Source organism: Rhea pennata, chromosome 2 (assembly GCF_028389875.1).
Source record: "Rhea pennata isolate bPtePen1 chromosome 2, bPtePen1.pri, whole genome shotgun sequence".
NCBI lineage: Eukaryota > Metazoa > Chordata > Aves > Rheiformes > Rheidae > Rhea > Rhea pennata.
The window spans coordinates 55,651,785-55,677,492 of NC_084664.1; the positions used below are offsets into that span (position 1 = coordinate 55,651,785).

Below are 25,708 nucleotides of genomic sequence, written 5' to 3' on the forward strand. Positions count from 1 at the left end.
CACCAATGAAAACAGAGATAATTCTTCCAAGTATATATTTATTCCTATGTGTTCTTTCAGTTTGACTCACTTCCCTTTCATGTTGGAAACAAAGGAGGGGACAGAAAGCACACATACCATCATCTATAGTGTAAACTGAAACCTATGATTATATTTCACCCCACAGTAACACAATGAAAAGACACACAGTGTGACTACACAAACCACATGCTCTGTACACACTCTGCCCTTAGCAAGTGTTCCTCTTGTGTTTACTACCTCTGTCTGATTTTTATCACAGCATTTTTATTCAGTCTCTTTCCTATTTAGGAGATCATCAACAGAACTGCAGTAGTGCCAGGCATATGGGAAACAAATATTAGCTGTGGGAGGCACAACTTAGCCTTAGGAGGCAAGCACACGTTGGAGTCAGCAGCAAGCACATCTAGTCCTTGAAGAAGCTGGTACTGGAAAAATTTGGTACGCTAATATTGGGAGCCCTTCCACCAGTGGAGATCAGTCATTCAGCAGTTTCCAACATGGGTTCATGCCCTTGCTAGGCTGACCCTACAACCAAGACGCTCCACTGCAGTGTAATGAAGTGATGTAGGTACTTCAGGGCAAAGTGAGACTCCGAACGGGCATATGGTTAGTAACCCATTGCAGTCTTACTTGGCTTGGTTCATGGTCTTTACAGCAAGAGTATTTGCTCAAAAAAGGTCTCAGCTGGCTGTGACTACAGCTTCCGGATTTAGGTCCAGCCTGTTCCTGATGCCCACACATTGCTTTCTTGAAGTTGCTCACTCATCAAAATTCAAATATGTTCCCTGGATCCTGACTTCACAAGCAAGGCTTTGGATCAAAACTGTGAGCAATCAACACATTAAGTCATCTCAGCCTTGGCAAAAGACACTAGTATCCAATTCTGAAAGTCAAGAAATAATTTATGCTATAACTAAATAATTAAGGGTTCTATTGTAGTTTGGAGGTAGAGCTCTATCCTGGCTCACTAGCTCACAGACATACTGTCAAGCCTGGTGCCTTCAGCTCTCAAAGGGCTGTCAGAGTAAGTTGGAAGAAGTGGGCAAGACTGCTTCAGCCTTGAAGTGCTTTCTTCCCCAGCAAAGAGTTATCTCTAGCTGGAAACTCACACACAGTCCACATATTGCACACAGACTGCCATTAGTAGTGCTTTGCAAAAGGGAAAAGTGCAGCGTATATGCCAGCTGCACACTATCCAGGCTGGTTTGTAACTGGAGATACCACTTCTACCTCATGACACCCGAAGGCTGGAAAACTCCACTTAGAGGCTCCTAGAACTCCAAAACACATCTCCAAAGTTATATCTGGACATCATTATTACACCTGAGCAAAGCCAGAGAATCACATCAACTTCTGCAGCTTGCTTTCTAGCTTTGCAGAGCCACGAAGAGATATATTAATATTGCTAATAGAGCAAAATTTAGACAGAAATAAGTGTTATTAGTCTGTCTGCAAGTGTATGTTATTGCTTTATTCCTCTTCTCTCCACAGTGAGAGGAAAGGCTCTAGAGGCTCCAGTCTCCCTGCGGATGCTCACGAATCTGCTTCAGCAGGGAAGAATTTTCTAGCTAAAAAAGCAAAAATTGTCAGCTTAGCAGAAGTCAAAGAACAAAAAACTTTTGCAAGGTTTCCCTGCAGGCCTTAATTCTAGTGGCTTATATTCTACCTAAAAGCAGCAAAAAATTAATTTCCTTCATAAACAAGTTCATGCCAGCATTCAAACTGAAGGCTTTATAAGACAAATATGTGTAAACTGGATCCTAAAATCTGCCATATTCTAGCGCAGGCCTTCATTAAGTAAACCACAAAGGTGGTTATTAAAGGTATTAAAGTCAAAGCTTCAGAAGAGGGCAAATTCCCCTTCTACTAATGTGAAACTTTTAGGATTTTGCATTTTAAATGCATCCAACTCACATAATAAAACAAGAATCTGTCATATTTGGGGATGAATGTCCATCTTACTCCACCTTTATAGTGGTGGAATTTCATTTCTTCCCATTTAAAATAATCTAAGGGAAATCACAATCCTTATATAGAAATCCTCCAAGTTGGACCACATCTTATAGACTCAACATTTACTCTTGGGTGATGGCAAAGTTTACATATACAGTCACAAAGAAAGGACAACTTAGAAATCAGTTACCTTTAGTTCAATGGATACTTCCAATTCTCTCCAACTGTCACAGCTAAGCCAGTAAAAAGTGTAGAGCTGGGGTTCTAGACTTTAGACTAGATAGGTCTGTAATTTGCATTCTAAACTGCTTTCAAACAGAAACAAGAAAACTTCCAGCAAAGCACAATTGCCAAAAATCCCATCTGTAAAATGAAAGTAGTTCCAAACTCCATATTACACGATTCTTCCATGTCACACATCACAGAAGACAAACTTTACAGAGCTCCTAATGAAGAAAAAAAACATATGCAAGTGTGCTTCTTCAACACAGGCAGCAGACAATTGACACACACCTAGAAAAGCATTTGCCCTAATTGCAAATCGAACTTCAGTCAGAGCTCAGACTCCCTCAGACAGCAAAAGAATCCCTTTCTCAGTAGAGAAAGGCATTTTCCCCAAGGTGGATTCTCTGCAGCCCAGGACAGGGTAACTGAAGCTTTACTTGCAGGCTGGACTTTGACAATATTGTTCTTTAAATCACAACACACATCCATCAACAGAAAGGGACACAGATCCACTGGAAACCAAGCTTCATTGTAGCTCATGATGAGACCCCAGGTTTCCAGGAAATTCACCATGAAAATCTTAATTTCCACAAGCACTAGAAGCTCACTATGCATGAGGAATATGCACTTTTTCAAAGCCTCATTATTATCACATAATACACCATCAGGCACTAGTAAATACACATAATTTGGTTTTATAATAGTTATCTCAAGAAATGAACAGTCATTCTTTCATAAAGCTCCTCTGTCTTTACATACAGACCTCTGGTGTGCATGCTCAGCTGAGGAGTCACTGGAGCAAGGCTAGCATCTGTGAGATTATGCCCGAATGCACTGGAGTCAGAAACCCTCTCAATAGTTAGTTTTCCCCTACTACTATTATTTTGAAGTTTTCATTTCCTATTATAATCCTTGCTTTGCAAAATGCAGTATTTTCAGGCTACTTTCCCTTCCCAGGGAAAACTATCTATGCTTTAACGAAATGCTCATATACATCATACCCAGTAATAAGCATCTTCCTTTTGTTCCCAAGGCATCTAGGTGGCTCAGAGTTTGCAGCTATGCTGCTGTGGAGAAAATGAAATCACAGGCTGCCTCAGCACATTTCTCCTACTCTGTCACTTCTGCCCATAACTACTTACTACTGTGATCTCAAGTAAAGCATAGAGATCAAAGGAAGACAGTAAGAAAAATCCTTAACTAAAATATATATCTCCAAAATAAAACAGACAATTACATACATAGTTCAAAGCTTGTGACCCACTTCCCAAATCCTGTTCTGACAATAGGCAGGAGTACCTCCCAACCCTCATGGAAGTACTGGACATTAGCACATTCTGTTTGCCCATGACAAGTTATAAAGTATTAGACTCTACTGCAGAGTAGATTTTTATCCTATTATCCTATTTAGCAGGTTCAAGCCTTTAATGAACCTGCCTTCAAAAGTGGTTATCATCAATCTTCCTACTTGGGGAACTTGATCTAACTTGCTAGGTCACATAAAAGGTTGCATTTTTTTTTCTTTGTAAACATAATCCTGCCCTCATTTATATCCTCTCCTTTTTCCAGTAGGGCTGATTTCAGGCTCACTCCCTCACTACAACTATCTTTTGTGTCACCTTTGATTTCAGTCCAGTGAACTACAGAGCAAAAGAGAAACTACACAGGGATAACTAAGGAAATTTAGCCATGGGGACAAATCAAGAATTCAAATTCCTGCCTTAGGAATTCTCCTATTAGCTAGGAGAGGACTCATCTATAACTCACAACTGTGACAGACCTCAAGATATCACTCTTCCGTCTTCCTATCCTGAAACAGGCTAAATGCTCACAAAGTGCTGAGCTCGTCTCTTTGTATCCAGGCTATATTCTATATAACCTATTCTATAAAATACGACCACATAAAAACACGGCATAAGAGCCTCCTCCAAAAAAACAGCCAAGATCTTCCTTCTTCCACATTCTGCTGTTTGCTTCCTGTCCTACACCCAGCGGACATAGAGTACAACTGATCATGATAACCTCTACATATAAGTAAAGGTAAATACTTTTCACATATGAGCACTTATGCCTGCACTTAACATTCTCTCTTCTAGACTACGCAAAGCAGATTTCCATAACTCTTACATGTCACTGTTCTCTGAACTGCTGTTCTACACATTTTTTCAAGGAATTGTTGCCCAAAACTGTACAAAGGACTCCAGCTGAAAGGACTCCAGCTGACATTTCAGTAACTTCACTCTGAGTGGGCAATTTACCTGTTGGGCTTCTATAAACACTTCAATACCAGCTTTGACCGTGCCAAAGTGAAGTTTTTTTTTCCTCAGAATGACCCTGTACTGTTGGCTTTTGCTAACTTTTACCAAATTTCAGCTTGCTGGTTTTGTTCTCCTTGATTCTGCTCATTCTCTACTGACCAAAACCAGGATTTTCTCACATCCCTGTGAGAAACTTCTTCCTCGCAGCCCATTTGATATTTTCTCTACAGTTCAGTAACTATCACTCTGATGGCTATCCTTGCATCGCATGGGGATGGAAGTATTTTGTTGGTGACTCTCATTAATCTCCAGCAGTCAGAATCAGAATCGGTAAGGTTGGAAGGGACCCCTGGAGATCATCTAGTACAACACTGCCTCCCCACCCCACTCAGGCAGGATCACCTACAGCATGTTAGACAGGGTTGCATCCAGGGGGGCCTTGAAGATCTCCACAGAAGGAGACTCCACGACCTCTCTGGGCAACCTGGTCCAGTGCTCCATCACTCTCGCAGTGAAAAAATTCCCCCTCACAGTCAGGCGGAACTTCCTGTGCTTCAGTTTTTGCCCAATGCCTCTTGTCCTGTCACACGGGACAACTGAAAAGAGTTTGTCCCTGTCCCCTTGACACCCTCCCTTCAGGTACTTACACACACTGATAAGATCCCCCCTCAGGCTTCTCTTCCCCGGGCTGAAGAGGCCCAGCTCTCACAGCCGTTCCTCATAGGACAAAGGCTCCAGCCCTCTGATCATCCTCGTAACCCTACGCTGGACTCTCTCCAGTAGCTCCATGTCCTGGGGAGCCCAGAACTGGACACAGCACTCGAGATGAGGTCTCACCAGGGCTGAGGAGAGGGGCAGGATCACCTCCCTCCAGTGCCGGCAATATTCTTCCTAATGCACCCCAGGAGACCACTGGCCTTTCTGGCCACAAGGGCACATTGCTGGCTCATGGTCAACTTGTCATCCACCAGCACTCCCACGTCCTTCTCTGCAGAGCTGCTCTCCTGAAGGTCAGCCCCAAGCTTGTCCTGGTGCCTATGGTTATTTCTCCCTTGGTGCAGGACTCTGCACTTGCCCTTGTTGAACCTCAGGAGGTTCCTCTCTGCCGAGCTCTCCAGCCTGTCCAGGTCTCTCTGAATGGCAGCACAGCCCTCTGGTGTGTCAGTCACTCCTCCCAGCTTGGTATCCTCAGCAAATTTGCTGAGGAGGCACTCTGTCCCCTCACCCAGGTCACTCATGAAGAAGTAGAACAGGACAGGACCCAGTACTGAGCCCTGGGGGACACCACTAGCTACAGGCCTCCAACTACACTCCACAACCCCTGAGCTCTGCCTTTCAGCCAGTTCTCAATCCACCTCACTGTCCACTCGTCTAACCCACACTTCCTGAGCTTACCTAGGAGGATGTTATGGGAGACAGTGTCAAAAGCCTTGCTGAAGTCAAGGTACACAACGTCCACTGCTCTCCCGTCATCTACCCAGCCAGTCATTCCATCATAGAAGGCAATCAGATTGGTTAAGCAGGATTTCCCCTTGGTGAATCTGCCAGCTCCCTTAGTACCCGTGGGTGCATCCCATCAGGGCCCGTGGATTTGTGGATGTCAAGCCTGCCCAGAAGATCTCTAATCCTATCCTCCTCAACCAAAGGAAAGTCTTCCTTCCTCCAGACTTTCTCCCTCACATCCAGGCTCTGGATTCTTGACGTCTGCCCTTAGCAGTGAAGACTGAAGCAAAGAAGGCATTCAGTAACTCTGCCTTCTCTGTATCCCTTGTCACCAGGGCTCCCATGCCATTCAGTAGTGGGCCCACATTTTCGAGCCCTCCTCTTGCTGCTGATGTATCTGAAGCCGCCCTTCCTGTTGTCCTTAACATCCCTTGCCAGACTCAATTCCAAATGGGCCTTAGCCTTCCTCACCACATCTCTATATACTCTGCTGCGTTCCTGTAATCCTCCCAAGTAGCCTGTCCGCCCTTCCACATTCTGTGTGCTTCTTTTGTTTGAATTTGGCCAAGAGCTCCTTAATCATCCATGCAGGTCTCCCGCCCCCTTTGCTGCACTTCTTACTCATAGGGATGCACCGCTCTTGAGCTTTAATACTAGCCAGCTCTCCTGCACCTCCCTTCCTTCTAGGGCCTTAACCCATGAGATTCCTCCAAGCAAGTCTCTGAAGAGGCCAAAAAGTCTGCTCTCCTGAAGTCCAGGGTTGCAATCCTGCTTGTTGCCTTACTTCTTTCCTGCAGGATCCTGAATTCCACCATCTCTTGGTCACTGCAGCCAAGGCTGCCCACAACCTTTACATCTCCAACCAGTTCCTCTCTGTTGGTAAGGACAAGGTCCAGCACGACACCCTTCCTCGTAGGCTCCTCCACCATCTGTGACAAGAAGTTATCATCAATGCATTGCAGGAGCCTCCTGGACTGTTTGTGCCTTGCTGTGCTGTCTCTTCAGCAGATATCAGGGTGGTTGAAGTCTCACTGTGACCCTTTGATCAGCTGTTTTAAGGTATTTACAATACTTCTCTACATATATGGTGCTGAATAGTCACTCCCAGAATCTCTAAGTCTCTTTCCTGCCCGCTCATCCCCAGGAACCCTTAAATCTGAAGTCCTCTGTTGGGCACTGATGACAGAAATGCTCCAGAGGAAACAGGTATTTGCCCAAGACCCCCTATCTAAGCCATATACTATCACATTCAGCATACGGCAAGACTGATGTCTTATTTGCTACACTGAAGCTCAGCACCCCGCAAGTCCTTTTTCGCTTGAAATCCCCAACCATAGCTACATCTTTTATGAACTTCCATTGAGGTTCCAGCTGCATTGCCATAAAGGACAGCTGTGATGAGAAAAAGCTTTGTATCTGAACACTTAAAAATGCTCTCCTGAGCTAAGCACTGTTTCATTATACAGAGACTGAAAGGTTGACAATAGCACAAAAGGAAAAATGGAAATCTTGCCTAAAAAATGCAAGAAAAACAAAACTGATAGAGGCAGAACTGCAGACTGTATTTTATAGTATTACAGGAGATAGCAGAGGCAGCAGAAAAGATCAATTTATATTTTGAAGTCAAATGTGAGAGTCTTATTTACCTAACTTACCTAAGTACTTACCTACTTATTCAAGAAGTTATAAGCTTTTCCCTAAAATCTGCTATGTCAAGAGGCAAAATCATGCTTTAAATATATATTTTAAATTTTGTAAACATGTGTTATTCAGATTTTATAATAATTAGGCTGCCAGCAAAAGACTTTCTAATGAGTTAAACGGAAAATGGACTTTCAGTAGAAATTTAAACAGCAGTGAAAAGAAAAAAAATGATGACCTGATTTTCTGCTGAAGTCTGACTTTTTAATAAACGTGCAGGAGGAACAGCAAAACATAAGTTTCACAGCAAAACCAATAAAAGTAATTGACAACTATAATGAAACAATTGAAGAACACAAGGAAGGTAATTGACAAATAAAGAACACTCAACATTTTCTGCACTAAGGGACACTTTTCAGTAGAAACTTCATTTTGTTCTCAACTCAGAAAATTTCCCAGTGAAACTGTTTACCAGCCCTAATAACTCTATTCGTGCTTTTCACAACTTACATTAGAGCAACCACTTGTAGAATATTCAAAATGTTCTGTCACTGTACTGTAATTTGTAAATGCTATTAAAAACAACAAAGTTTCCCACAACCCCAAAGATGAATCAACAGAATTCTATAAAGACAAAGCTCAGGGCCAGACAAATTAGAAAAGTGAAAAAGAAAAATCTTTTTAAAATGGGCGAGATGTTTATATTTGTTGATATAGAAGCCATTGCCAGACAACGGCAGTCATATCCTTCTTTACAGTTCACAGTATTATTCAAAGAAAGTCCAAATTACAGAATTGCTCTATTTAAAATCCAGAGTCACTCATCTGCAGACAATAGGGTTAAAATTAGTGTTACTGAGAGCAAAATCAAATGCAGTGGATTAATGCTACTCTAAAAGAAGTAGCACTAAACTGTCATTTTTTAAAGCCAATAATGTAGTAGTAAAACAAGCAAACAGTGCCTTAAATGCCTACTTGAGAAAATGCAGTGGACACATAGTTAGGATAAACAGTCTGCAAACTGGGCTTTTCATGTTCTTCAGAAAAATGGTAGCCTCTGAACCCTGACAGAATATGCACTTACTACCCTGCGAGCCTTCTACTGCCCTAACCACATGCTTGAGCAGGCAGCAAGACCCTGCGAAAGACACGTGTATCGTGAGCCGTACAGTCTGGGTTCAGGCAGGGCCTGAAATCTACACTTAGCTTTAACGTGAGCACAGACTACATTTACTATTTTTCAGTTTCTTCATTTATTATTATTTATTAGGGATGGTACAAAGCACAGGCTCACAGTCACCACTAAAACCACCAATGACACAAGTTACTAAAGTACCTAATAGCTTTCTTTTTCCTACCCATTCGTCTCTAAAACCCTCAGTTCTTCTCACAGCTAGACACTGCTGCTGACCTCCACTGGAAGAGGATCTGCAGAGTGAAAGCCAGCAGTGCTCCCTGGCAGGCCAAGAGCAGCCACAAATCGAGGGTAGCAATTCTCCTTCTTTTTGGAATTCATGAGGCCGCATCAGGAGCACCACTGTGGCCACCTCTAGGCTCCTCAAACAACAAAGATGTGGGCAAACCAGCAGGAGGTCAGCTGAGGGCTACCAAGGTGCACAGCGAGGCACAATGGAAGGACAAGAGCAATGGTCATAAGGCACAACAAGGGAAATCTTCATTAGGTTTAAGAGATGAAAAGTCACAAGGAGATGGTGCAGCACTGGAATGAGCTGCTCAGACAGGCTGGGGAATCTCTATCCTTGGAGATATTCAAGACACAACTGGACATGGTCTTGACTAACCTGATCTAGCTTGGAACTCAGCCCAGCTTTGAGCTGGAGGTGGACTAGATGACCTCCACATATCTCCCCCAACCTAAATTACTCCACAATTCTAAATTTAAAATGAAACTAAGGACCAGACATTGGTCTGATTGAAACAAAAAGAAAGAGGCAGAAACAGGAATGGAAACTCTACAAGTTGTATATGCAACTGAGAAACACATGGAGGAATGCTAATCGAAGGGAAACGAGTGGAAAACTTGTTTGTTCCCATTTTCAGTAAACTCATCCTAAGTATCTTTTTTTTGTTTTGTTAAGCAGCTTTTTTTTTTTTTTCCCCCTCAAAACATGAAGAAGCCAGCCTTGTATACTGTCGCTCTCTGCTTTTTGGGACAATGTTCTTTTTAACACAAATCTGTATAAACAGTTGGAAGTTACTCTGCAATCTCAAAGAAGGGGGAGAACAACTGTCTGTCAAGTCAGTAATTCTTGTGACTTGGCCTACACATAATACACCTTTGGCCTGGCCTCAAATAAAGAGTACCAAATAAAGTACAGCACTGACTGTACCAAATGAAAAGTGAGCAACCAAACTGCATGCACCATCCAAGTATCATCAACCGACCGGTACAAACAACAAAAAATTAGCAAGATTAAAAACAGCGACAGACGGCCTCAGACTGCTCTATTAAGCCCTCTCTATCTGTGCGTAGGCGTCTGTTGCAAGGAGAGCAAGCAAAAGGCTTCAGCAGTGAGTCTGCATGTGTCCTTGCAAAATTTTAGCACAAAGTCAGTGTTTCCCTCCAATGAGATGCAAAAGATGTGCAGGTTTACACAAGTTTGCTGGAATGGGTATAATTAGCTGCAAAACCCTAGTATCAGCAAAAAAGGAGGATCAATTTATGCACACCATAGCTATATGGAAAGATCAACCAGGACCTTCCAAAGGCCACATTTGCAGCAAGTATAGCCAGGCAAATTCCCTTCATGCAAGCAGCATCCCCAGTTTATAACTGCTCAAGATTTCACAACATAGCTGCCGATATTCAGGAATCCTCAAAACAAAAGTGTTTCTTAATTCAAAATATATGTATACACACTACTACACCTATGAGCACGTGTGTATTTGCAGAAAGCTATGCAATCAGCTGGGAGTTAAGTCCATGCAGAGCCGGTACAGACCCCATACAGTGTTAAACCTTGTGCAAGCACAATCAATTGGATTTAGCCCACAGAACCTGATCCTGCTGCCACTAAAAATCAGCCTGAGCACAATCTAATCTTTAACAGCTCATAGTACAACACGGATTTGATATCAAGTTCAGCACAATTTGTAATTGACCAAAAGCCCAACTACTACAATGGATATATTCCCTAGGATTTCATAAGCCATGGCTCTGATGTGAATTTTGGTTCAGACAGAACTCCTATATAATTCAATTCAAGATCAGGTTTTGTATTAAGACAACAGTCTCTCCAAAATAAAGAAATAATTAGAGAAGACAACAGGAAGAAATGTAGCTGAGGTGGAATGCTCTGTGGGACTGTATTTTTGCACACTTCTTCCTACTACCTGAACAAGGAGTAATCTGCACACAGGCCACTGCATCTCAATGAGATTACTTATATAGTAAAATACAACTCAGTAGGAGACTGAATCACAGGAAAAGCTCATGTCTTTGAAGGAAAACTTCCTTGATTTCTCCAATACAAACAAATCAATGCCTTTTCTCATCAGGAAGGTGAGAAAGGAAGAGTTCTACTACTCCTACACCTGTCAAACTAAAGAATCAGTCAGATCCCAGGCAGGAGTACAGGCATTTTATCAGGTCTCTGGTAAAATTAGCTACCGTAGATTTTACGGACCAAGCAACAATATGCGCCTACACATCCAAGATTAAAAGTCAGCCCATTGTTTTGAAGTTACTATGCTCCTCAGTATACCTCAGGTTCACAAAACAAAGAGTAACTTGGATTGATATTCTGCAACACATACTCTCTTCTGGTAAAGACACATTCATTGTAAATCTTAACAATTTGTCATCTTTTCTAATACAACTATAAAATTATTTTTACGCCAGGCACGTCAGTTTTGACTTTCTGCCCACATATGAACCATTAGTCCTCTCATTTCTCACTTTAAAATATATGCCAAGACATTAAGAAGTTGCCAGTTTTCCCCTTAAATCTGTAGCCCCACTAGAACATAAATTCACATTTAGGAGTGTTGGTCTTCATTAATCACTGTATTACTTTAGTTTTAGGCCAACACTGTTTCATGGAGAATAGACCCAACTTCTTCACCGTTTACTAAATTGTAAATACTTTCAGGCTGAGTTCTTTAAGCTCATAGCATCATATGTTATATAAAAGATATCCAGCCATCTGTTTGCGTTCAATCTATATTAACACAAGTGTGTTTGCTCTTCATATCTATAGTTACAAAAAGCATATCTTAAGATTGCATGTATAAAGCATATGGGATGGTTGCCTCTTATCCTCATTGCTAGGAATTCAGAAAAGGCTATTGTAGAGGCAGCCTGATGTTTCCCTAAAATTTCAGCTAGAAATTGCACTGTGTTTTGGAGCAACACAGACCAGCAAAGAAAATCTGTTCTTCCTCATCCAGGACACCAGAAAGGGCAGAAGTGGTGAAGTAGGGGAACTTCATTAATGACAACGCAACATCAGTTGCCTACCAGCTTCCCATTGCAGTCAACATCTCATGGTAGTCCAGCGTTTATTTAATGCAAGGTTAAAAAAAATCCCTCTGATCAAGGAGAGAAAAGTCTTTGCTGGGTTTGCATTACTGCATCCCTGCAAACACATCTGATTACAGATATTATTAAGCAATGCTAGGGTACCACTCCATGGTAAGCATTTGGTAGGATGAGCTACCAATACACATAACAAACAGACTTTCATATAGATGTTTGGGGTCAAACTGGAAATCAGATACTGGAGTGAAAAAAAGAATTTATGGCTCTCAAAAATAGATTCTTGGAAAAATAAGTTAACAAACTTGATAGTGCATAGTGTCTCCTTTAAAATACACTTTTCAACAAGGTTCAATTTCTTAAATTCTTTCCCAAACACACACTGTACATAGAAAATACAACCCTCATGACAAAAACAGACCAAAATACACAACCCAAGTTGAAACACTGACCAAACATCACACTCAAACTTGCCATTAGTTCTGCAGTCTGCAAACAAGTGTTCTTGACCATAAACATTTGTCAGTGAGAGCTTTTTCTTCCCTGTCCTGCCTTGTTACTCTGCCATGACTCTTGAAAACATGACTAATATTAAGAACAACCCATACAAACTGTACATGCGTTTGTCAGCTAACAACTGCATAAATTCTTCCCTGATTTGTTCCTCAGTTTGGCTGTCAAATCAAGCTAGATCCTTAGCCAGCTTCTCAATTACCATTTGGTTTCTCCCCAATGTGAAAATTTGCACTGCAGCTGCTGGCACTATGCTTGAAACAAGTATCTTGGAACAGTGCTACCGGCAAACATAATGCCAGTGTGGTGTTAAGAATAAAAGTCTCTTTGGCTCTGCAAAACATCAGCAAGATTTGCCTTCTCTGGAAAATGTCTTTTTTTAATGCCACAGCAGCAAGGACAGAAACAAGCTCAAAAGCCCCGGCATACACATAGCACCTTCTCTTCACTGAACCCGCAGCAATAGCACTGCTGGGCTAAATACTAAGGTGACCAATTGGGTGAAACTGCTGTGCAGTCAGCTGGAGCTTCCAATCCAAAACAAGCAAGCAAGCAAAAAAACAAGAAAAAAAAATCCCTGTAAGCTTGTGAATGTAGCCCATTGCAGACAGTTTCAGCTCACCCCTCTACACTTTACACCCTGGTGCCTTAATTACTAGGTAATTTTCTTCCCAGTTTTACCCTCCCAGTTTCTCAGGCTGTTCCCAGGTATTCAGCACTGCCTACCTGGAGTGCTGTCACTGTGTTCACAGCTTCCCATCACACAGGAGGGACCTAGGTCAGCCCTGCAGGCCCAGAGAATGACCAGGATCCATTAATGCCATCTGGCCCTCCTCTCATGCAAAGCAGGAGGCAAACAAAATTAAAGGAACCTTCATTACACCCTAAAATCTTATGATTTTTGAAGGCTCAAGACTGATTTTTAAGTGAGCGGAACCAGAGATACAGCAACTACCATACTACTATGTTCAGCTGTGAAATAAACAAAAGGTCCAAGAAAAAAAAAAGATCAAAGCTTTTTGTGAATAGTTTTGGAAATGGAGTTTGCTACGACTTGTGTAGTTATCTCTACAAGGGGAGAGGAAGGAAAAGAGAAAGCAGCGAAGAACTAATGATGGGAGAAGACAGGGATAAAGGATGAGGCAAGAAGAACCAATATGAAGAAAGACAGAACCGTACAAACTCTGCTGACATACTTTTTCTAAGAACTAAGCAGGATGATGTTTGGAGATGAGCTATCAAGAAAGCTGCATTTTGGCAGCCTGCAAGACTGTCACATTAAAGGAATGTATTCATGTCTTTAATCCAGAAGGTACTTCAGAAGTGGGCACAGAGTGGGGGAGCTGTAGTATTTTCTAAATCAAAGGAATTTCCCCTGCAGAGTTACATTTCAACATGTCTCCAAATCCATATTTCATATGCATGTTTCATCTCAAAAGTTCAGGTTTGGTTTTCTGCCTCTTCCAGACATCTAGACATAAGCACAAAGTAAAAAAGAACAATAAGAGAATGAGGTTTGTGTATTAACTCCCATGCCTGTGGGTCACTTAACGGCATCGCACTGAAGCCTAAAACAAAAACGATCAGTAAAAGTAACCATGTTCCCATGGCACTGCAGATCAGCATCTACCAGACCTATGCCCCAGAAAACCCTTATACTCCAGCATATTTACAGGAGTACCAGTAAGCAAATGCTTACTGATAATCACAGGTCAAAAAATAAATTCAGATTCTTTGTGCTCTTTAGGCAACTTCATTTTTTAGCCTTCAAACCCCTACTTTGTTAAAAATAAGACATTAACCTACTCTTACAGTGTTTTCCAAGCTGAAATATGAGAAAAGTAGGATTGACAGGTTTTTTTGTAAGCACGTACAGATGCATGTGAGCACCTGCCTTACAAAGATGTTTTGTGAAATGCTTTTGAGAAAAACGATGTGGACTTCTGTTTGGTAATCTAGACTACAAATTGCTTTTTCATGTGCCCTGTTCTAGCGACAGCCTAAGACTTTGGTAAGCTTTCCTCTCCTCTTCTGTATCACAAATAGAGCTGATTGCAGTTCCTGGACTGTACCTTTGGGCTTTGTACCACTGTAACTCCTGGATTTAACACTTCCACGGGCACTAAAAAAAAAAAAAAAAAAAAAAAAAAAAAAAAAAAAAGCAAGGTGAATGTGAAGCTGAAAGTTAAAGGGACTATCACAGGAATTAATCTGTTAATCACAGGGAAAACAAACTAGAGGATCTTATCTGGAGAGGGAACAGTCAGCAGAGATAGGGGAAGACAAGGAACAGCAGCAGAGACAGTTTAGAGCAGTAGCAGAGCACTGGGAATCAAGACACTCGAAATGTGGTCCAGACCCCCACTTTTCCATGTCCCTGCAAAAGGGAGGCCTCCAAACCTCTCTCCGATTGCCCTGCCATCTTCTTTAGGTGGTAAGATCCTGTTTAGGTATTTGGCTACAGGCCCATCCATGACAAGCCCCAGTTCTGCAGGGCCTTACAGGTGTTCATTTCCTACAGACTAAATGAAGGATGATCACTGAGAAAACAGAAAGAAAAGTGAAGCAGCCAGCAAGAAGAACAGGCTATTCTCTGCATTCTCTTAGCACAACTGATACTTCAGAAATGTGTTTGATACCTCTTTACCATAGGCCTACATTTCCCCTTATGCTTTTGAATAAACTCCAATTAGCAGAGACTCACATGACAAGACAACATTATTGCTCTTCCAAGTTGGCCATGCTTTATGATTCTAGCAACTATTGACTAAGTAGCTACTCATTAGGTCCGGATCAAATTATCTTGTATTCAGGAACAGCAAAGGCTCAGCACAGCACAGCACTGATGCTGCAAAACATCCAGGGAAGAGAGACTCAGCATTTACTCCACATTTAGGAATAAAGGCTCCAAGCAGCTGAGCTTGCAGCAGAGCCCAATGAACTAAACCAAACAACAGCTCCCTAAGGAAAATGCCCTCTGTGTTGGGCACACAGAGCCATCTGCTACCTCTTCTCCCCCCACCCCTCAGTCCTCAAGGTGAGTAAGAGGACCAGCACAGCAAGCAAGGACTCCTGCCTGAGCAGAGGTTTGGCCAGGGATAAACCCCACAGTGCGTATTTCACACAAGTGAAAGAAAGGCCTTGCCATCTCCAGGTGAGGTCTGGGAGTTACAGGGCCTCTTCACGGGGGTGCTGCATTGGAGAACTGGGGGATTCAAGTCAATTCAGTATTCAGAAGCACTGCAAGACACCGCTTCATTGTGTGATTTGTTAACAGAGAAAGATACCAAAGCTTATGGAAACTAGCCATGAAAAAAGGTGTAGAGGAAAAGGGGGCAAAGAGGGGCTCATCTCAGGCTGACATTGTGAAGTGCCCACCTGGAGGGCTGTGCTGCAGTTTTATAGACATGCTCTGACTGGGCCACATCAGCTTAAGTCACAAAGATGGGACACTTCACACAAACTCGGAGCTCAGACAGACACCACATTCCTTCCACTGACATCAAGACAAAACAGTTGAAAAGCATCTTTCACCCATTTCTTTCATTTTCTGCCAAGCTTGGATCTGCCCTCCCATGCTCACTTTTATTCCCTGCTCAGCCAGCATCAGAGGTTTTCCATGGCCCTGGCCAACCACACTCAACAGCTGCTCCTGCAGGCAGAATGGGTATGGGCACACAGCTCTCCCACCATGCGTATCTCCACCTCACACTCACCCCTGCTCTGTCTCTGCCATTTGCCCCCAAGGAAGCATCCTGTGACAGCAGGCATTCAGCAGTTTCATTCACAGCTCCTCCTAGCTAGTACAGGATCCATGGGCTATTGAGGTGAGAGGCAAAGTTGATTCCCATTCTCATTCACAGCTCTCTCACCCTCATAATTTACATCAGCTGGGTTGCAGGGGGGCAAGGAGGAGCATAAGCAGCTGCAGATACTCATCACAGCCCTACAGACCACCAGCAAGGAGCAGACCTTGGCTGAGAAACCTCAGGTCTTAGGCAATACTAAAATGCACGACAAAGGGTCTGCTGTAGGGAAAAGATATAATGAAGAGGAAGATAGTCCAGATCCAAACCCAACAAATTAACAGCAGACACATTTTCAGGGAGTAACTCAGTGAAATGCTCAGAGGGAGACCAACAAATGCCAGGAGATCACTTGTAGAGAGAATGAGATAGGAATGGACACAAGATCAGGAATTAAAAAGATGATGGGAAAGAATACAAGCAAGATGACGACATTATCAAGAAAGAACAAAAGAGGCAACTTTGACATCAATGCTCTGGTCAGGGAATGTGGAGACATGGAGCCCCATAAAACTGAGGAAACAGTGCTTTCCTAACTTGAGAGGAGCCAAGTGATGATGAGGAAGAGCACACTGCACAGTGACTCAGTGTCCAGACTAGTATTGTATATGGAGAGAAATCTGAAACATCTATCAGGAACATGGCACATGAAAACCTAACTAGAAGAGCTCCTCCCAACCTCCTCCTCCTTTTTAATATGCACATGGCACCTAGAGAACCAAAATCTACCTTTGCATTTTAAACTGCACATTAAAGGTTTAAAGAACAGAAAGTAATCAATATTTTATAGGAGATTTATATTAAATGAGGAAAAAAAAAAAAACTTTGACTGCAGGTGACTAAGCACTGATATAGTTCATTTTAGGGAGACTGCAAAATCTCCACCCTTAGACATTTGCAAAGCAGGCAAGAAAATCACTCCTAAGGAATAATTTAACTACAGCTGATTCTACCTTGGTTTAGAAGAATGTGCCAAATAACCTCTCCAGTTCCCTTTAAATGATAAATTTAAGTTTTGTTATACTTGAGAACCTGGGCTGTGTACATTGAACTATACCATTTACATGTGAAAAAAAAAACTGATTTCTAAACAATTTTCTTTTTCAACTCAGAGATGAACAACTAATTCTTCAGAGATGAAGCTTCCTCTATTGCATGAGGTGTGCTTGCACCAGTAGGCTATTAGACTTTGGGTCTGCCATAACACTGTAATAGCTTCAGGATACCAGATCTTCTAACACATCTGGGATTAATAATTTAAGCCATTAACCAGTAATTTGCTTTTATGAGCTTGAGGTTGCTAGAACCATATTCCACACTGGAGGTCAGCACAGGTGCAATACGTAGGCAATATAACACTACTTACCCCTCCAAAGTTCTCATGACCTAGAGTATTTACTGCTTTGACTTTTGTAAGGGACAGACTATACAGCTCACTAGAAGCTGAGTGTCAAAAAGCCTGTTAGTTGGATTCTCAAAAGCTACTTAAGAAACTCCAGAGGAAAAGCCTTACTGAGCCTGATTTTCATCAATGTCGAGACAACACTGAGTGTGTGTGCACTTAAAGGTGTTAAGTTACAATGGCAAGGACAAGGGGATAACTAGTAGTGTCATAAACTGGGTTGTAGATTAAGTGCAAATTTCCAGTGGAACAGAGAGATTCAAACTCAGCCTCTTCATCCAAGTTATTTTGTCTTCACGACTGGTTCAGTCGATCTCAGTTACAAATACCTCTATTTGGTTTTCAGTAGAAACATACTCTTAAACATGTGAGTGTTCATTTACTTCTGTATTGGCTCCTAAATTGCTAAAATGCTTTTAAAATGGTAATTCAGATTCCTTGGCTGACTACTGGAAGCTTCCAGCAGATGCTACAAGCTCCTCACATCCAAACTTTCTGAATATTTAGGGAAACATCAGTGAAGAAATGCAAAGGACAGTAGTGTACATTTGTACATACGACACTTTTCTCCAATCAAAATCACAGGACTAAATCATAGTGCCAGGGCCCATGTGCTACTGGGATTAACATCTTCTGGATGGCATGAAAAGCTCAGTGGCCAATTATTACTTCTGGTCATTTAAAATCCTATTATATTTTGGATAGTACTCTGGTTAGCCCAATTTGGACAATTACCTTTATCTTCCCCTTAGCACTTTAAATTCATACGAGTTCCTACTTCTTTATTTACTCCTATACTGTTTTGTAATGTCATTGCAGTATCAACCCATGGACATATTACACTCTGGAAATGGATGAGGTAAAATAATTTGCAAATATTTCTGGAATTTTATAAGAAAAAAGCCACATTGTTGATCTAATCAAGTCTATCGTACAAATACCACAAGTCTAGTGTATTACAGATGAATAACAACTGGGGTGGGGGGGTGGTGTTTAGAACCGGAAAATGGCATCATAATGGATGGAATTCACAGATTATTCTAGTGTAAGACAACTAGATTTGTCCAAGGCAAAAAGCCTTACCCAAGAATGTAAAAAGAACGTGTTTCCATGTCAGCTAGTACATCTGTCTATATACATGTGTCTGTTCAGTATTTATTGACAGAAGCTAAATATCTGTATCATACAACTAAAATTCCTCCTGGACTGCAAGGAATTGAAGACAATGATTCTGTCATTGGAAAGACGCAGTTGAAGGCTTGTATTTTATAGCCACTCCCTGAGATGCGTGGAGTGGATGAGATCCAAGTCTCAAGAGTTCTTAATACAGACGTCACATGAGTAACAAATAATTGAAAACTATTTATGAGTATGTTATAATCCTACTCAAATATAAGGATGCATTAAATAAATTGAAGGCATTCAAATGCAATATAAGCAACAAAAGAAAACAACTTTGAAAGTTTTTTTTTTTAAATCACACTAAGCTGGCGTTACAAGCCCATCCTATTCACACAGTCAGAAATCAGACTTTCAATTCATAGATATGATTTACTCAACAACAGCAAGTACAGAATCACTATTTTTTTATATATATATAAAAAAAGGTATCTCATGCTCATTTTAGGACTTCTGATTTTTTTTAATTTTAGCAAAAGCAGTAAAGGGGGAATGTGTTTTATAACTATTCGAGCAACTCAGAACTAAACTGGCAGTGTAGGCAGGAGAGAGTAGACGGGTGCAGCTCATGCAATAACTATACATGCACACCCTGAAGAGGGAAGCAAGGATGCCTCACTACTGAGGTTTCTATTGTCATCAGGCCACTGACAGCTTTAGTTCCCTTGCAAATAAAGTTCAGACCCACTGATACAGGAAGACACCAACACCATACATGCCCTGGGGAGGTCAAAACTGCCAGTTGCCTTACTGCAATACATGCAGGCCAAACCAGGCAAATTCTCCCCTTGTTGGCACGGCTGTCCGCAGAAGGGGAAATGGAGCAGCCCAGCATCCCAGATTCGCACTTGCAGCACCCATCAGGCTCCCCCGAGCCGGCACTGTTGCCATCCTTGCCACAACACTGGGACCTCAGCCTCTCAGAGTAAGATGTACTCCAATGCACCCACACACTTCTGCAGAGACCTCCCACCTTGGAACAGACACACTTGTAAGCAGTACACATGATATTAAGGCTTACTCCAGTGCTTTACTGGATGGTCAGTAGTAACAATACTAGTAAACAACATGAACAAAGATGCCAGGCCCCTACTCCAACTACCGACCCACTTCTCCAAACAATTAAAGAATATGTGTTTTAGCTGAAAACAGCCCCAGTCTAGACCTGCAAGAGTGGAAAATGCATCATGACTTTGATATTGAAAAGGTCAGTATTTTATGACCTTGAGAGCGAGACATGAGTGAGTATTTGAAAAACAAATTCATCATCTGCCTGTGACAGCCTCAACTCTTAGATTCTTAAATAATGACATGACTGTCTTTGAGACTTTACTTTTTACTTCTTGTGATTATTATTCCCCTAGAGCTCCATTGAGTTCAGCAGAGGGCACAAAGGAAATGCAACTTATAGGCAAAGAAATATGAAAAATTGTAAACATAAAAGATTAATTCTCTAGAGACTTATTATGTAAAACATATAACAACACAGAAGACAGGCTGAAAGGGAATGGAGTGTATATTGGCCCTCAAAATAAATGACTTGCATTAACTTGCTGACACCCTGCCTTTCAAATTCATGCTGACAACAGCTTTATAACAAACCAAAGAACAGCTGATACACATGCTATATATAGTCATAAACAAATGTTTTTCTGCTCGGTTTAATATCTGCATCTAGGGGCCTGTTTTGAGAGATGTAAAAAAATAGCTAAACAAGAATTATTTAGGTGGAACATTTACACTCATTGGCTTTTATTAGTGAAGAATAAAATAAACAAGGCTCAACAAGGCCACGATCTGTTAACAGAAACTTGCAAATTCCCCCTGACTTTGCTGGTTGTTCAGTATCAGGCTGGAATAAAGCAAGAGTTTTCTGAGTTTTCCAAGCAATAAATGTAATCACACACAATTTTGGTGTCATGCCTAAATGGTGACACACCATTAAGATACATTCTGCCAAACTGAAGCAATTGCTAATGAGGAAAAGCAGGTGTGGGCCTCCACAAGCATTACTCAGAGTGGTCACCACAGATTACTGACACAAGTGATTTAGAAGGCTGTAGCACCACCTCTGTAGCTGGATAGCTCAGCTGTCAAGTGAGCGCTGCAAGAAGGATCACTTTAGTTCAGGATGAGCCGAGTGGATATTAAAGGAAATACAATCCTCTTAGAAGGATGAAAGTGTGTGTGTTTGTGTGCGTGTGTGAGGCTGTGAGACAGGCAAACCTTTATTTCTACAAACAGATCACACCAGTGGATGTCTTCCTGCTATCATACCACTGTGCACAACCATTTGGCCTACATCCACTGAGGAGTCTCATTTCTCATTAAAGAGCAGAGGGTGAGAAAACCCCAGGTCAGGTCTTTGGCAGGCATAAACCAGCATTGCTCAGTGCTCCCAGCCACAGCCAGCTCAGTCCAGCTGTGCTGCCCAAGTGTCAAAGCAAGACTCTCAGGCACTCATTTCCAGAAGGGCAGACAGCCCACCTGGGGGCACCCGCTGTGTGGGAGCAGAGGGCATCGAGGCCCCCCCAAAACAGCCGCAGCTGCTTTGGCAGGAACTTGAATCACCTCACTCCGCAGGGGAGGGGAATTTCATCCATGATAAGCGATAAACGGGCCAGTTACATAATCCCAGCATCTCCGGCAGCACCCCAACAGCTGACCCGAGGGGGCGGCAGTGACCCCGGGGAGAGCGACCGCTTGTGGGGACACTCAGAAGGGAGGCGGCGGGTCCCGGGGAAGGGCGAGGGCCCTGCGGCGGCAGGGGCGCCCCTGGCCGGGAGGGGGTCCGAGCCCGGCCCCAGGCGGGCCTCGCCGCCGCCCCCCGCCCGCAGCGGGCCGCCGCCGCCGCCTTCCTCCCGCGCCTCCTGCTCCCGCGCGGGGGTGCCCGGGGCCCCGCAGCCGCCGCCCGCTGCCCCGCAGCCGCCGCCCGCTGCCCCCCGCCGGGCCCGGCCCAGCGCGGTGAGCGCCCCCCCCCCCCCCCCCCGGCGCACCTTCTCCTGAGCGCGGTTCAGGCGTTTCTGGACGTTTTTGGCGAAGATGCCGGTTTTCATGTCGGCCATGGCTGGCTGCGGGCGGGCGAGGCAGAGCCCGGCGGCGGCGGCGAGGCAGGGACGGAGGGAAGGACGGATGGAGGCAAGGATGGAGGGATGGAAGGATGGATGGAGGGAGGAGGAGGGGCGTCGTGCAGGGGGGCGGCCTTAAAGCTACAGCGGGGAGAGGCGGGGCCCGCCGGGGCTGCAGGTGAGCCGCCCCCCGTCCCCGAGGACACACGCAGGTTACGGCGACAACATAGACGGTCACGAGCTGCCGCCAGCGCTGCAGTCGCCAGGAGCCGTGTATACTCCCGCAGTAAATCCTGCTCCCTTGCCTCGCCGTGCCGGGAGAGCAGCGCGCAAGCGAGGCTTTCCCCGTCCGGCAGGAAGGTGAGGTGTCAGCCCCGCTTCGCAGCCGGACAAGAGACCTAAAGATACGCCGAGCTGCTTCCTGTGAAATTTCCACGAGGTCGGAGGTCCCCCCACGCCCCGTTCCCAAGCTCTTTTTGCCTGACACCCTCTGGTCTGGGTTTAGGGCTTCAGAACAGAGAGAAAAAACGTTTTTTTAACACAAAATCGTACACAGAGTTTGGGGGACCTGAATCCGTGGTTAGGCCCTGCATGGCACTTCTCTGACATGGTTCGCAGCAGGGTTGAACCTGCCGTGCTCACGCTGTTGAATAAAACCAACAGACATTCGCTCTCTGTTGCACTGTTCTCAGTGTCAGGCTGCTCACCTAAATCACTGTGTAGATGCCTTAGTTCCCGAAATTACAACTTGTGGTTAAAACTAGAGGGCCCTCGCAGCAAAACTTTTGGTCCTCCCTGACACTCCACACCCCAGGATTCTTCAAAATACAGAACTGCTCAACGGCAGTCGCTCAAGGTTAGCAACGCCAGCCTGCCAAGCTACCGTGGCCCCAGATTCACTCCTGGCCCTTGTTTCCACGCGTTAGCCAGGCACACAGCTCCATCATCCAGAGAACAGAAACCCTGGTGGCAAACACCACAAAGCAAGCACACCACGAAGCCCCAGGCTCTGAGCTTGTGCCTGTATTCTTCTATGGGGAGTTCTGTATTCGTAACACTTTTCGCTGATTTTTCAGACTGATAGAGAACACAAGCCAGATGTCATCACTGGCTAGAACAATTATGCCCAGGTATACACAAAATGTCCCAATGGTAACGTCTTGTCAGAGACCTAGTAAGTCCACTTATGTTTCTTGAGCCCCTGTACTTCTGACATCTGTTCAGTTCCAGAACTGCCCAGCACATTTTCCCTTAGTATTAGGGAGCAGAATTGACATACTGACTGCAGAGATAACAACAGTTATTAAGAAACTGTGACCTGTGACTTATATAAGGTGGAGGCTTACTTCATTCTCAGGTAAACATCTTTTTTAAAAAGAAGAAAATACAAAGCAAAACCAAAGAAAACACATCATAGCAACCAAGGAAAGTATTTTAGATCACCGTCAGTCTCTTACAATGTTGTTGGGCTGATGACTGAATGATAATTACAATATAGATCCAACCTTTTTAGGAATGACACAGTGACTTTCACCTCAAACGACTACATGATCACTAATATACTGAGATTCATAATTCACAACCCAGATATGGTAGATGAAAGCACACCACTTAACTGGTGATGGTAACGGCAGGTTGGAGTAGGAAATGAAGATTATCCAAATGAAGCTGAAAGGCAGCCTGAGAATTGAAATTGCGTTGTAACTAGGGATTTTGATGAGCAGAATGTATTTACCTGAGTTTGATGCCAGCATGAGTTCAGGTAAAGGACCTCAGTTTTAAACCTCTTCCCACAAACACCTCCTTGGTATCGTTCTAGTGGTTCAGGCCAGATTATAAAGGGCAGAAAAAGACTTTCTAAATCATCAGAGATGTTCCTGTAGGTCTCACTGCTCTGTGGAAGTTGGTCATGGAGAGAAGATTCACCTGTCTGAATCACAGAACAAGGGAGGTAAGAAGAACAGTAGAAAATATGTGTTTGGAAGAAAGAATCTGTTCATACAACAAATGAAAATCTAGGGAAATTTTCCAGAGAAACATTTTACTGAAAACCTGAAATTTTAAAAAAACTGAAGACGGGTTAAAATAATTTCATTTTTCTAAATTTAAAGATTTACGCATTTACTTTTAATTACAATCCTTATAGTTAAAGCCAAATATAGTGGATTTTGTTTGGGGTTTTTTTTTTTTTTGTTTGTATTTTTTTTCATTTCCCTTCACTGCCATAGCTTGAGATTAATACTTTTCTCTCAGTTTTTAATATGAACCTATACTGACATTCTGGCACAGAATACCAATTTCATCAGTTGGAAACATTTTGTCTAAAAGCTAACAAGTGCCCCTTGATTTCATCTTAATTATGTGAACCTATCTTGCTTCCCAGAGCTGCCTACAGTTAGGCAACGCTCAGCACTGGCCTGGTTTTGTTCCCCTGGAGGTTGGTCCTACCACTAACTTCAATCAATGAACAGCCGAGTTGACACCATAGGCTCCAAAACTCCCGCAAATGAGGCATCTGCTGGAAAGTGGCACTAATGAGGAGCCTGTAGAGCTTGCTCACAGAACAAGGGCTGATGACAGTTCTGTATGAAATTCGCTCCTAGGTAGCATCTCTGCTACAGATTTCTGTGCTGAACTTCAGCAGGGTGGCATGTTTTTTCCCTCTCTCCTCTCCCAAGTACTTCTCCCTAAAAGAGAAGGAATTAGAGAAGTGAGCTTCAAATACAGCAGAAAAAACACTAGATGCAAGAGAGAGAAGAGCTGAAATTACTGCAGCCTATTTGATGAGGAAGAGAAGAGGAGGAACGTTAACTGCCAACCTGGAACCTGCTGTAAAAGGGGCTACACAAAGAAAACAGCTTTATTTGTGCAGTAGTATCTTGAGGGATGGCATATATAGTACCAATTCAAGCACTGGAAATGAATCCTGAGTAGGATACTGATGCTTTGGTTTGCCTTATCCTGATGTGTCAGACTTTAAAGCAAAAGCATGGGCAATAGTACGGAAGAAAGACTAATTCTGCAGAATGATACTGACGTATGAACTTTCCCACCTAAATGGAAAAACTTCCATAACAAGATAAAACATGGAGGCTCCCAAACTGACACTCTGTGGAAGCATCTGATTTTCTGAGAAGTACCAACCACTCATCGTCTAAATTTGGGCTCTCTTAGGCCCTACCTCGAGTCAGCATTCAGAAATTACTTTTCAAAAATCTGGGCATAGATTTGCTTGAAACATTTTCTCTTTTCATTCAGAAGGTCACACAAGCCAGAACCAGAAATATCTGCCCTTTAAACAGGCAGCTAAAAAGGACAGAAGAGCTTTCTGAAAGATGCCTTCTGGATCTCTCCTGAAAGAAAAACTGACCTCCTTGTTTAAAAGCAGTATATTCCACTCCTAAATTTTCCATACTCCTCCTCTTCTCCTCATCAAATAAGCTGCTCTTGATACTCATAGTGAAGATCTAGAAGATCACACCTTTCATTTAGATAACAATAATAATGAATGATGTGGCATTTACATATATGTATTTTTAATTCCACCAAGACCTTGCCATTGGTGAGTTCCTCACACAAACAAGGCATTTTAAAGGGAACAACTGCATAGCATCAATTGGATTCTATAAATGAGTTTTTACTCATGAACTGGATGATAATTACATTATAAGCACACTAGGTCATCTATCTTTTCCAATTCT

At 42.9% G+C, this 25,708-nt stretch overlaps 1 protein-coding gene across 1 annotated transcript in view; it reads right to left on the reverse strand.

Moving 5' to 3' along the window:
- Positions 1-22,004, reverse strand: part of AMPH (amphiphysin) — a 114,543-nt gene extending 92,539 nt beyond the window's left edge. The window contains exon 1 of the mRNA XM_062567912.1: positions 21,936-22,004. Within this exon, the coding sequence (XP_062423896.1) occupies positions 21,936-22,004 (69 nt within the window). The remainder of the gene's footprint in view (positions 1-21,935) is intronic.
- Positions 22,005-25,708: the final 3,704 nt, after the last annotated feature.